Genomic DNA, 14,087 nt, shown 5'->3' with positions numbered 1-14,087 from the left:
ATTATCTCAGTATAGTCAGTATTTTGTCAGGCGCGCCAGGGTTTATTGTTCTTTTTCTGTTGTGATCTCTACTTACTTGGAACCCTTGAGAGATGAAAGGTAAGAGCTCTCCCGGGCTGCCTGCCTTGCTAGGGAGAAGAGCTCCACTCTGCGTAGAAGTAGTGTATTGTCCCTCACACAACACTGTGCTGCTGCCTCATTTATTGTAAGCTGTAGATATGATAATGGAGAAGATGTTAATGGAATTAAGAATTATGAGATTACAAAGACTGGAACGAAGAAGGCAGAACAATTAATGTCACATTCAATAAATACTTCCGAATTATCACCTTGGTTCAATAAAGTACATATATAATAAATAATGTGATTACATTTTTTTTTTTAATTCTGTTATTTTAGCGGATGCTTTTGACAATAGTTTTATAATCATTGTTGCATTTGGTTTGTATAAAACATTGAACCCTATTTTGAACCTTATTGCCAAATGTTCTCTAGAAGTCATGAAACAGAGTGATTAGTGTTCAGCAGAACCCTGGGGTTCCCAGAGAACAGAAATGGGGTTCCGCCGTGATTTTGCTACAAGATGGTCTCCGCTACCTGCTGCGAGACCACTATCATATTCCCACCAGCTGTTGGACATTTCAGACTCACTCAGTTGGTTATGAGCTTTGATACAGGACAGTCGCGTGTAGGAACCACTCTTTTTTTCAGGTTCAGCTATTTTTTGTTGCTTCAATCAACATTGTGCCAAATCTGGCTTCAGATAGGAGGAAAATTATTTGTTTTATTGTGATGCCCTTTAGATTTGCACCCAATGTGGCAACTGGGGATATTTTTTTTTATTTTTAGAGTCAGACTGTGCTACTGAAAATAATTGCATTTTACACTTTTGCCCTAAATTATTTGTGTTGCTTTTTTGTAAAACTTCATAACAGATCCTTTCATTTAAAAAAATAACTAAGAAAAAAAAAATAAAAATAAAAAAAAAAATATATATATATATATAATGTATATCTTTCTCCTAAGTACTAGAATCTGTTTACTAAACATAGAAATGTATCTATCCACCCCAAAACAAACCAACAAACCAAAACGAAAAACAATGCTCTGCTCATTAAAAGTTTTGTGCTGCTCCCATCCTGCAGCTGTGTGTAGTGCGGCCGAGCGGTCTAACAGGAAGTGCTCACTGAGAGGGCAATTCCAGTCAGACTCAGGTAAGGGGGGGAATGGAGAAATGGAGGGTATGCAGGGGAAGGGGGGATGAAATGGCGGGTCTGCAGGGGAAGGTGGGGGGGGTTGAAATGGAGGGTCTGCAGAATAAGGGGGGGAGAAATGGAGGTTGTGCAAGGGAAGAGAGGAATGGAGAAATGGAGGGTCTGCGGGGGGGGAGAAATGGAGTGTCTGCAAGGGAAGGGGGAATGGAGAAATAGAGGGTCTGCAGGGGAAGGGGGGAATGGAGAAATAAAGGGTCTGCAGGGGAAGGGGGAATGGAGAAATGGAGGGTCTGCAGGGGCAGGGGGAAATGGAGAAATGGAGGGTTTGCAGGGGAAAGGGAAAATGGAGAAATAGAGGATCTGCATGGTTAAGGGAAGAAATGGATGGTGTGCAGGGGAAGGGGGAGAAATGGAGGGTGTGCAGGAGAAATGGAGGGTCTGCGGGGGAAAGGGAGAGAAATGAAGGGTCTGCAGGGGAAGGGAGGAATAAATGGAGGGTCTGCAGGGCAAGGGGAGGGGGAGAAATAGAAAGGTCTGCAGGGGAAGGGAGAGAGATAAATGGAGGGGCTGCAGGGGGGGAGGGGGAATGGAGGGGCTGCAGGGAAAGGGTGGGAAATTGAGTAGAGAGAAAAGTAGAGAGAAATTGAGAAGCTGCAGGGGAGTGGAGGCCGGAGAGAAATGGAGTCGCTGCAGGGGAAGGGAGGGGGAGAGAGAAATGAAGGGGCTGCAGGGGGGAGAGAGAGAGACACATGAAGGGCAAGAGTGGAGGGGGGAGAAAGACAGATGGAGTGGCTCGTGGGTGAAATGAGACACATGTAGCGGCTTTGGGGGGTATGAGACAAATGAAGGGACTTGGGGGGAATGAGACATGTGGAGGGGCTTGGGGGCAGGGAAGGTTTTACATGGAGGGGCTGGGGGAGGAAATGAGGCACTTGGGGGGGATGAGACACATGGAGGGGCTGGGGGGAGGGAATGAGACACATGCGGAAATGAGACACATACAGGTGGCCCCAGGGAAATTTTCACACTGGGGCCCAGGGGTTTCTAGTTACGCCACTGAGTGTCAGCCAGTGAGTCCGCAATTATACTTTCTTGCTGCTCCCATCATATTCTCCACAAGGTCAGCAATAAAATGTTAATTTACTGTTTTCCTGTCTTTAAATTAATGTTTCCCCTCCCAAGTCACACCTCGAATGCCCTCTGTCCCCTTTTTCTCCTCATTTCTTCTCAAGGCGTCCGTTTTCTTACCACTGTTAAAGCCATCTTTTTAAGCAATTTCCTTCATAATGCCATAATCCCACACTCTCTCTCTTTCATATCCACATTTACCTTGTTCCACTTTCATCCATTTTCTTCACTTCCTGCCCTCATTCCTTGCAATATTACAAGTGGCAGTAAGTAGGCTCCTTGAAAAGAATGAATAATCTTCTAAGTAGAAGGAGACTCTAGGACACATTTTTATTCTAGTGCGTTCCTTTGTGTGGTGTTGTGACATCACCAGTGGTGTATCCTGGTTTTGTGCTGCTCTAGGCATGACAAAGCTCAGGCACTTCAATGTTCTCAAATGCCGCATATATGTTTATATCTATTGTATGAAAGCTTGTGATAACTGTGTTGGCATCACAAGCATATGTGTAACAAGAAAGCACAACAAAAATAAACAATACAAAAAAAAACTTTAAAAAAAAAACCTCAGGCACTCCTCCCCCGCCCCGCCTTCTAAATACACATACACACTCACTGACAGACACATATACACTCCGTGTCAGACACACACATTCACTGACAGACACACATACACTAGCTAACACACACACTCACTAACAGACATACATACACTCTCACTAACAGACATGCAAACACACTCACTAACAGACACACATACTAACACACTCACTAACAGACACACACTAACAGATACACACATACTAACAGACACGCATACACTCTCACTAACAGACATGCATACACACTCACTAACAGACACACATACTAACACGCTCACTAACAGACACACACACACTAACAAATACACACATACTAACACACTCACTAACAGACACACACACACTAACAGACACACAAACTCTCACTAAAGGACACACACAGTCACAAACATGCATATACACTAACAGACTCTCTAACAGACACACACTAACACACTCACTAACAGACGCACACATACGGTACTAACACATTCACTAATAGAAAATGCCGCCCAAGGCAAATGCCTTGTCAGCCTCACGGTAAATACACCTCTGGACATCACGTGTAAATAAGAAGACTGTCATTCAGGACTAGACCAAAGTCAAAAAGTTGCCCCTCCACAGCTATGTATGTACAAAACATGGGTAGTCTACAACCATCTAGCCAAGAAAAAAAGGCAGAGAAACACATTTCAGAAAAAACAGCTAGCATTCTGCACTGCAGATGTTTGAGGATTATATTTATCTCAATTGTCAACCAGACAATATATTAGAATGTGGTTTTTTTTTCTCTCATATGTCTTTGTTCAGTACTATAAGTACTTTGTTCTGTTGTTGTGTGTCTATTTTTCCTGGTTATAAGCATAAGAGGTAACACTATGTACACAAGGGGTGCCCAAAAGATAGATCCCCAAATGTATTAAAACTTCATCTTCCAGGATTCTTTGCCATTCTATTGGCATTCTAAGCATCATGGGAGTTGTAGTTCTACAACATCTGTGGATCTACCTTTTGGGCACCCTAGATGTACACACTGTCTGCTTAAAGGACCACTATAGTGCCAGAAAAGCAAACTAATTTTCCTGGCACTATAGGGTCTTTAGGGTCCCACTCCTGCTGGGCTGAAGGGGGTTGAAGGTGTTAAAACACACACCTTTCTCCAGCGCCGGGCTCCCTCAGCGCTGGGGAACTCTCCTCCTCCTTCTGACGTCAGCGCCGAATGCGCATGCGCAGCAAGAGCCACGCGCGCATTCAAACTGCCCATAGGAAAGCATTTGTCAATGCTTTCCTATGGACGTCCAGCGTCTTCTCACTGTGATTTTCAAAGTGAGAAGCACGGAAGCGCCTCTAGCGGCTGTCAGTAAGACAGCCACTAGAGGCTGGATTAACCCTAGTGTAAACATTGCAGTTTCTATGCAGGGTTAACACTAGAGGGACCAGGCACCCAGACCACTTCATTGAGCTGAAGTGGTCTGGGTGCCTATAGTGGTCTTTTAATTGTGTTTTGTCTTTTGCATTCTACTTGTTTAAGTTTGAATTGTTTTCTAATGTTTGTATATATATATATATATATCATATTGATAAATTTCTTCTGACTGCCTTATGAATAATTAATGATACACTTATTTGGAGAAATATATATATATGCATAAAAATATTATAACATATAAAAATATCAAATATTTGTATCTTTGCTAATTGGTGTGCAGTTGATGAGTTCAAGTTGTACATATGTTTGATCACTAGGGAAAGTGGCCATTCCGACTCATATCTTTGCAGGCTATACTTTGTTGTGTGCTCCTACCTATATTCATTGTTGTCTTTTGTTCAGTACTACACATATTTTTATTGTGAAATAATGTAAACCAATAAAACTATTAAAGGCACACTATAGGCACCCAGATCACTTCATCTCATTGATGTGGTCTGGGTGCAATGTCCCTTTCCCCTTAACCCTGCAATGTTAATTAGTGTAGTTTCTGATATCTGCAATGATTACATTGCATGGTTAAGACCAGTGGTTGTCAAGTTCTTCCTGCTTGCTAGGAGACTTTTGGTCACCTAACTGATATTGGTCCACATGCTCAGTATGAGAACATCCAGCGTCAGTAAAACCCCCACAGGAAAGCATTGCGGTGTGGGGGGGGGCACATGGAGCTATAGTGCTAGGAATACAACTGATGGATGGAGCATGCGTTACAATCAAAGGAAATAAAATGTCCACCAGATCTGGCATTCTGCTATTTTGATGGATTATTAGGTTCAGGGGCAGGCCAAAGGAAGATCCTTACCTACTGCAAAACTGCAACGCCCAATGTGCTTTGCCAGCATTGAAGGGAGAGGGAGGATATCATCTAGATGTTAGTTCTACAATAGCTGGGCATCTGCTTTTCGCCTTACCTAATTTTAAGGAATCTAACTAATCCTATTTCCTTTTTAAAGTCAGTGTTAAAAATGTATTTCAAGGTAGTGTTTAAAATGGTGTGCATAGAATGTACATGCTACACATGGCTACTTTTAACATGTTTGTGGACACAATAAATACAAAAGAGAACGTACCAATGAACACTGGATACTCACATGCAATACGACTTAATAAGCATTCAAAATCACAATTACCTTCATGATGCAGAGGAGCCCTTGAAGAGCTGCTGTTTGGGCACTGCAGTGCCATCTGGTGGTAGGGCAGAAAATGTAAGACTGATCCACTGTCCCTCAGGCCAGTTTGACAATGGGCCCCTGACAATGATGTGTCCAGAGTAGCTGCCCATTTGATAAAGTGGCCATTACTTTAGATAAGCATGCATTGCACTGCAGCGGCATAGGCAATATTCTGCATCAATGGGTACTCCTGTTTAGATTATATAAGATGATGAATAACTTTTCAGTAAGTCACTTTTATTTGTATAACCCTAGAGAGAGGAGGACACCCCAGATAGGTTAAAAGTTAGTTGGTATCATTTCTGACCTCATGTAGTGTGAGTCTCTTTCCTTCACGTCTCTTGGATTCACTCCTTCCATAAATAGCACTGTGCCTACGAATCTCGCGTTCCTTCCTCTGACTTCCATCATTCATGTGAAAGATATGTCCCAGTGAGCGGCCCACTTTCTTATTTAGTTTGAGCATGGATCGAGCCTCACTCATATCTCCCCGTGGCAGCCCTTTCATCAGCCTGTCCACACTTTCTGAAACTACCTGTACCATTTCAGGTTCTAGCCTTTCTCCAAGTTGAGCATATTGTGTTCCCCTATCATCATCTTCATCATCAACATCTTCATCATCTCCTTCATCTGCTTCCGGGGAAATGTTAGACATCCAGGACCTCCTGTCTACCTGGGAAGGAGAGTATTTTCCATTCTGTTCGTGTTTTTCTGAGAGGCCCTTTCCATGACTGTCAGAGATATTGAGATGCCCATTGCTGTGCCTCCCAACCTTACCCACTGTTTCAGATATTTTGAATAATGGTATACTGTTGCTGATGGGGATACTGCCCAATGTTGGCTGGTTAAATAGTGCAGGGTTGGTTGCCCAGTCTCTGAGGGCTTTTTGTAGTCGACGTACATGCAATGGCTTTGTTGCCATGCCAACAAGAGACATGATCTCCAGAAACTCATCTTCTCCAGCTTCACATAGTTGCTGCACATCATCACCACCCTGCTGGATGAAGGTATCATAGTACCCAAGCAGATTGGCCCTCTGCAGAACACGGTAGAGCTGTAGTTCACCAAGAGTACGAGGAAGTGAAGTATGTTCTGCGCTTGCCCTACAGAAAAATAAAGTATCAAATCAGATTAAACTAGAATACATTATTACTTTATTAAAAAAACATTATTTAAAGGGACACTCCAGGCACCCAGACCACTTCTGCCCATTGGAGTGGTCTGGGTGCCAACTTCCACTACTCTTAACCCTGCAAGTGTAATTATTGCAGTTTTTTATAAACTGCAATAATTACCTTGCAGGGTTAACTCCACCTCTAGTGGCTGTCTACTAGACAGATAATCTGTGCTATAGAGCAGGAAGTTCCCTCTAGTGGCTGTCTACTAGACAGCCACTAGAGGGAACTTCCTGCTCTATAGTACAGATTATCTGTGCTAGAGCTTCGCTGGACGTCCTCACGCTGTGTAAGGACCTCCAGCATCGCTCAAATCCCCATAGGAAAGCATTGAAATTCGTTTTCAATGCTTTCCTATGGGGAGACCTAATGCGCATGCGCGGCATTGCCGCATTAGGTCTCCTCGTCCAGCGGGCGGGATCAGTCTCGCCAACTGGCCGATGGAGTAAGAAGGAGGAGCGGTGCGGAGGAGGAGACAGCGACGAGGGACATCGTCGCTGCCTCAGGTGACTGAAGGGGTTTTCACCCCTTCAGTAACTGGGGATTGGGGGGTGGGAGCGAGAGGGAACCTCCAGTGCCAGGAAAACGGATTGTTTTCCTGGCACTGGAGATTCCCTTTAATAATGATATTAAAAAAGATATCGTGATACATTGCATACTATCATATTAGTATTTTAAAAAATAAACTTTCCAGTTTTAAAATATTTTTAGTATTCTAAGGGTTTATCAGCAAAGCAACTCCTCTTTTATTTCAGATTCTCACTTAAGTAATGTAAATAGGGGGCATTGGGGACTCCTGTAGGGAGAGCCTGTGCAAACAGTAAAGCATCTTTCTTACTCACAACTACTCCGAGTAGGCCTTAGAGAGTAGATACAAACAGCATGAGTAACCTGATATGTATCTGCCAATAATTTTCTGTCATTCACTCTGAGATTTATCACATCTATGGGGGGGCAGGACAATTGCCCCCCCTCTGGATTAAGCCTTGCACCTGCACACCTGCACCCCAGCACCCGACGATTTTCATGGCTGATGTGGAGTTTAAAGATTTTCCTTTACTGGCCTGGCTGCCCGGATGTATGTTGTACCCATAATAGTTTCTATCGCTCTCCTACACCCAAAATTGCACAGCATACTCAAGATGTGGTCTTACCAGTCATTTATAAAGAGGCAAAATTATAATTTCATCTGGAGAATTAATGCCTCATATCTGGTGTAACAGTAGTGTACATTTAAAAAAAAACTTAGAAATTTGACTGTGAAATAATAGCAGTCAGAACCTTCACATGTGTGCGTTTCAGGGCTTGCCAGGGCACAGTGTCACACCAGTGCAACTCATATCTGGTGTAACAGTAGTGTACATTTAAAAAAAAAAAATACAATTTTGACTGTAGTAGATTGAATAGCAGTTAGTTGTCGGCAAGCGTGTGTGTCAGGTCTACAGCGTCTACTCTGCCAACTTCTGCCAGTGCACAGTGCCACTCATATCTGTTGTCACAGTAGCTTGCACGCATAGTACCACTAATCGAAAAAAAATGACAGGCAGAGGCAGGCCACCTCGCAGGGGCCGTCGTGGTCATGGTGCTGTGATTCCCTTTGGCCCAAGAATACTGCCCCGTGTTCAGAGGCCACGTACCCTGAACTCAAAAAGTTCTGAGGACATAGTTGACTGGCTAACACAGGACACCCAATCTTCTACAGCTTCCGTTCGGAACCTTGACGCACCATCCTCCTCCAGCTTAGCTTCGGGCACATCTGAAGTTACCACTCGCCCGCCTGCCGCCACCACCAACACTAGCACCACAGCCGCTTCACTTCATCTGTCAGAGGAGTTATTTACACATCAGTTGGAAGAAATGAGTGATGCGCAACCATTATTGCCAAAGGATGTAGATAACAGGGATATGTCTCAGTCAGGCAGCATTACACACATGGACGTACGGTGTGATGATGATGATGTTGTACCCGCTGCTGCTTCCTTTGTTGAGTTGTCAGATACAAGCTTTTGGGTAAGGTTGACGATGCATCCGTGGATGTCACGTGGGTGCCCACTAGAAGAGAAGAAGAACAGGGGGAAAGTTCAGATGGGGAGACAAAGAGGAGGAGGAGACGAGTTGGAAGCAGGGGGAGGTAGTGGCACAGTCAGACAGCATGCATCGGCACCTGGGGTCAGCCAGACAGCACGCCAATCAACGCATGCTGTTGCCACCACCAGAATGCCGTCATTGCAGAGCTGAGCAGTGTGGCATTTTTTTTGTGTGTCTGCCTCTGACAACAGCGATGCCATTTGCAACCTGTGCCAAAAGAAACTGAGTCGTGGGAAGTCCAACACCCACCTAGGTACAACTGCTTTGCGAAGGCACATGATCGCACATCACAAACACCTATAAGATCAACACATGAGTACAAGCAGCACACAAACTCAAAGTCGCCATCCTCCTCCTGGTCCAGCATCTTCAGCCACGTCAACCACTGCTGTCCTCCTTGCCCCCTCTGAACCATCCGCCACTCCGTCTCTCGCCTTGAGCAGTTCCTGCTCATCTGCCCACAGTCAGGTGTCTGTCAAGGACATGTTTGAGCGTAAGAAGCCAATGTCACAAAGTCACCCCCTTGCCCGGCGTCTGACAGCTGGCTTGTCTGAACTCTTAGCCTGCCAGCTTTTACCATACAAGCTGGTGGAGTCTGAGGCGTTCCAAAATGTTTTAACTATTGGGACACCGCAGTGGAATGTACCCGGCCGAAATTTCTTTGCACAAAAGGCAATCCCCAACCTGTACTAGATTGTGCAAAAGGAAGTAATGGCATGTCTGGCACACAGTGTTGGGGCAAGGGTCCATCTGACCACTGATACCTGGTCTGCAAAGCATGGTCAGGGCAGGTATATCACCTACACTGCGCATTGGGTAAACCTGCTGACGGCTGCCAAGCATGGAATGCGTGGCTCTGCAGAGGAGTTGGTGACACCGCCACGACTTGCAGGAAGGCCTGCTGCCACCTCCTCTACTCCTCCTACTCCATCCTCTTCCATAACCTCCTCGGCTGAGTCCTCTTCTGCTGCTGCGTCTTGCTCCACATCAACGGCACCCCCCCAGCTCCCCAGGTTCTATTCCATATCCCGGATACGGCAGTGTCACGCCGTCTTGGGGTTGACTTGCCTGAAAGCAGAGAGTCACACCGGACCAGCACTCCTGTCCGCCCTGAACGCACAGGTGGATCAGTGGCTGACTCCACACCAACTGGAGATCGGCAAAATAGTTTGTGACAACGGAAGAAATTTGTTGGCGGCATTGAATTTGGGCAAGTTGACACATGTGCCGTGCATGGCACATGTGTGTAATCTGATCGTACAATGCTTTGTGCATAAGTACCCAGGCTTACAGGACGTCCTGAAGCAGTCCAGGAAGGTGTGTGGCCATTTCAGGCGTTCCTACACGGCCATGGCGCACTTTTCAGATATCCAGCGCCGAAACAACATGCCAGTGAGGCGCTTGATTTGCGACAGCCCGACACGTTGGAATTCAACACTCCTAATGTTCGACCGCCTGCTCCAACAAGAAAAAGCCGTTAACGACTATTTGTATGACCGGGGTGCTAGGACAGCCTCTGCAGAGCTGGGAATTTTTTTGCCACGTTACTGGACGATCATGCGCAATGCCTGTAGGCTCATGCGTCCTTTTGAGGAGGTGACAAACCTAGTCAGTCGCAACGAAGGTACCATCAGCGACATCATACCATTTGTTTTCTTCCTGGAGCGTGCCCTGCGAAGAGTGCTGGATCAGGCCGTAGATGAGCGTGAAGAGGAAGAGTTGTGGTCACCATCACCACCAGAAACAGCCTTATCAGCATCGCTTGCTGGACCTGCGGCAACGCTGGAAGAGGATTGTGAGGAAGAGGAGTCAGAGGAAGGCTTTGTGGCTTTGAGGAAGACCAACCACAACAGGCATCCCAGGGTGCTCGTCACCTATCTGGTACCCGTGGTGTTGCACGTGGCTGGGGGGAAGAACATACCTTCAGTGAGATCACTGCGGACGAGGAACGGGACATGAGTAGCTAGGCATCCAACCTTGTGCAAATGGGGTCTTTCATGCTGTCGTGCCTGTTGAGGGACCCTCGTATAAAAAGGCTGAAGGAGAACGACCTGTACTGGGTGTCCACGCTACTAGACCCCCGGTATAAGCAGAAAGTGCCTGAAATGTTACCGAATTACCGCAGGTCGGAAAGGATGCAACAGTTCCAAAATCCATTAAAAAGTATGCTTTACACAGCGTATAAGGGTGATGTCACAGCACAACGGGAATCTAACAGGGGAAGATGTGAATGTAATCCTCCTCCTCCCACGACCACGCCGGCAAGGACATGTCGCTTGCTGTGTTTGGTCTTCCACCTCCTCAAAGCCACCTTCCTCCTCTGACTCCTCTTCTTCAGACTCCTCTCTCTGCATTGCCTCTCTCTGCGTTATTATAAGGAATAAGTAGTACTATTCCTATCAGTTTAATCCCTGTTACGTCCCCTATCAGGGGACGTGTATATGGCATCGATTTTAGGAACCAGGAGATGGAAAAAGATGCTTGGTCGGTCCTCCTACTTCAAATTTGGGGCACTGCGCTTGTAATCTAATGTGCCACCAGATAGGAGTGGTGTGTTAAGTAGTCCCCCTCATCAGGCCTTTTTTAGTCGAATGTATCGCCCACTTTTAACGCCGTGCAAGGGGTTTTCCACACAAACATACAAGGACACATCCCAGCTCCTCCCCCTCGGGAAGAGACATTTGTTTTGTCCCCAAATCCAACCACTAAGTCCACCTGGGTTCCCTACACCAACCACCAGGGGTTTTCTTCCCAAGAGCCTCTGTGCCTGGAAGTCTAAGCGCGGGAAAAAGGGACGGTCCCTTTGTCTCCCAGGCACAGAAAAGCCCGCCGGCGGGAAGAGAGCTGGTCCCTTTGTCCCTAAGGCTCATGAGAGCCCGCCAAACTCGCCAGTGCCCCAAAAGTGCCCACAACCAATCTCAGGGACCCTCGCCTTTGCCCCTCGATCGACTAGTCTCCAGTGGCGAGGTCCTGGTGTGAAACCCAGTCAAGGAAAGCGTCTTCTTTCGGGGTATGAATGCTCCCCCTAGCTGGCGTTTGTCTATACAAATGGCGGCCACCCATGGAAGCACTTATTAATTACTTCCCTTGCGGTTTCACACCTATGTTGTGAGTGCGAACGTTCTGATTAATTGGTGTGAACGTTCTAATGAGGCACCGGGGAAGCCCTTGTTCGGGAATGAACGAGGCGGGAAACAATCAACGAATACTCCCCCTGGTGGCGTTCGACTGTACGAATGGCGGCCACCCAGGGAAGCAATCATTAATTGTTTCCCTTGCAGTTTGCGGTTTTGACACTTATATTGCGAGGTGTGAACATTCTAACCTAACATTCTAAATGAGGTGTTGGGGTGGTCCCCGTTCGGGAGTGCTTCCACGAAGGGAATTCATTCACCTCCCGAACGGGGACCACCCCAACACCTCATTTAGAATGTTAGGAAGCGGGCACAATAAACGAACATACAGGGGAAACAGATGTAAAAGAGAAGGGCGATTCACGAACAGGCAGCTATTCCACCACAGAGTGTTCCTTTAAGAAAGCAAATAGGGTTAAGAGAGTACTTAATGTTTATCGTTTTTCTGAACCCTGCAAAACTCTCAGTGTGCATTCTATGAAAGGTGCTGGGTATACTGCTTTGATCTAGCTAGTATAGGGTGCTTGATGCAAAGAAATCCAGTGCCTTTCCAGAAGATTCTTGTGTATGCACCACATGTCTGAATTAGCAGAACACTAGTTGGAGCCAGGCATACCAACCAGAGTGCTATCACCTGATCAGCTTGATCATTCCCATAAGGGTACAAGCTAAGAAATCAGAACTTTTAATTCTTGTATTGCAGTGAACATGTCCTCATACATTTTATCTTTGCTATTTACATATGATTACGTATTTCTAAGTCAAAAGGGTAATTCAGACTTGGAAAATTTGACATTGCACATAGAGGGGTATTAGTTGCAGCTAAAAGAAGACTGGAATAATCATCAGGTGATATTGCATCCCTTGTGCACCTGGCCAGAGCAATGATTTTTGTCTATACAGAATTTGTCTTCACCTGACTGTCAAAATTTGTCTCCACCTGTCTGTCTAATATCCCCCCCATCTGCCCCTCTTACCCATCCTTTTGCCCCCTTTGTGCATCTTGCCACATCTTTCTTTCTCTTTTTGCCCATTTTATCCCGTTTGTCATTCTTTTCATGACTTTGTGCCAATTTTGTGTTCACACACACACGCACACACAATCCTGATGGGACTGATTATACTCACCAGAACAAATACAATAAGCTGTCCCTTTTAAAGCAGCACTGTCACCATCTGGGAAATTTCCCCAAAAAACAATGTTGACCTTGCCACTGGGGATCCAATGGCCAGGGAGAGAGCAGGCAAATGAGTTCTACTTACCTGAACCTGCCCCTTGCGGTCACCGCCTTCTTCTTCTGGTGGACCCTCTCTAGCTCTTGGTGCTTCAGCTGCCAGGAGCAGATGTCACTGCGTCTTGAGGTCTTTGGAGAATCCCACATGACCGCAGGATTCATAGATAAAGCCAATTATCTTCAGCTGTCACTTCTAGTCGCCCAGTGTCTAAAGGTGTCAGGCGTAGGGGAAATATTGAGACAAAGTAGTACCTAAGTACCAAAGTAGTCTTGTATCTTGACTGGGTTGGAATTTCAATAAAACTCCCACACAGTCAATATGAGTGAGGAAGGGGGTTGACAGTGCCGTTTTAAAACCTATATAAGACATGAGAACAAACACTAACCAAAGGGCAAGCTACGGATTATTTGCCTGTTCTCACAGTTCTAATCAAATCTGTGTCTTTTGTTTTTGTAGAGGTAGATGGTTCTTAGACACAAAATTATACTTTATATCTAGAAAAAGCAATGTGCTGTTTCTTGTATTTAGTCTTAGATATAAAATCTCCTGCAGCTTAAAAGCTTTCATTATTTTCTGGACATATTTATGTAGTGTATAAAAAAATAGTTTTTCGGGGGGCGGGGCCGGACCGCCGAGCTGGACGGTCGCACACAAGCACAGCTCCTGCAAAAAAGTGACAATAAAACTAAATAAGCATGATTAACTGCTTTAAAACCGACCACCAGCGAAGACACCTAGAGCACAGGGACTGCTGGATCCAGGGTGAGGTTGGCTCAACGGGCTACAGTCCCCGGGCGGAGATAATCTCATTGCCCCAGGCGAGGCCTTCTCCGGCGGTGAGTGGGGCGGACGGCCGCTGCCCCACTATCCTGC

The 14,087-nt window shown here is 45.8% G+C and overlaps 1 protein-coding gene across 1 annotated transcript in view; it reads right to left on the bottom strand.

Annotated features, from left to right (window-relative positions):
- NAB2 (NGFI-A binding protein 2) overlaps window positions 1-13,360 on the bottom strand; it is a 29,396-nt gene extending 16,036 nt beyond the window's left edge. The window contains exons 1-3 of the mRNA XM_063434571.1: window positions 13,242-13,360; window positions 5,889-6,684; window positions 77-210 (exon numbers count right to left, since the gene is read on the bottom strand). Of these exons, the coding sequence (XP_063290641.1) occupies window positions 77-210; window positions 5,889-6,684; window positions 13,242-13,360 (1,049 nt within the window). The remainder of the gene's footprint in view (window positions 1-76; window positions 211-5,888; window positions 6,685-13,241) is intronic.
- Between the last annotated feature and the right edge of the window lie 727 nt (window positions 13,361-14,087).

The sequence above is a fragment of the Pelobates fuscus genome, chromosome 1 (assembly GCF_036172605.1).
Source record: "Pelobates fuscus isolate aPelFus1 chromosome 1, aPelFus1.pri, whole genome shotgun sequence".
Classification (NCBI taxonomy): domain Eukaryota; kingdom Metazoa; phylum Chordata; class Amphibia; order Anura; family Pelobatidae; genus Pelobates; species Pelobates fuscus.
Note: the sequence above shows the minus strand (reverse complement) of the source record. Positions and strands in the feature narration are given on the sequence as shown.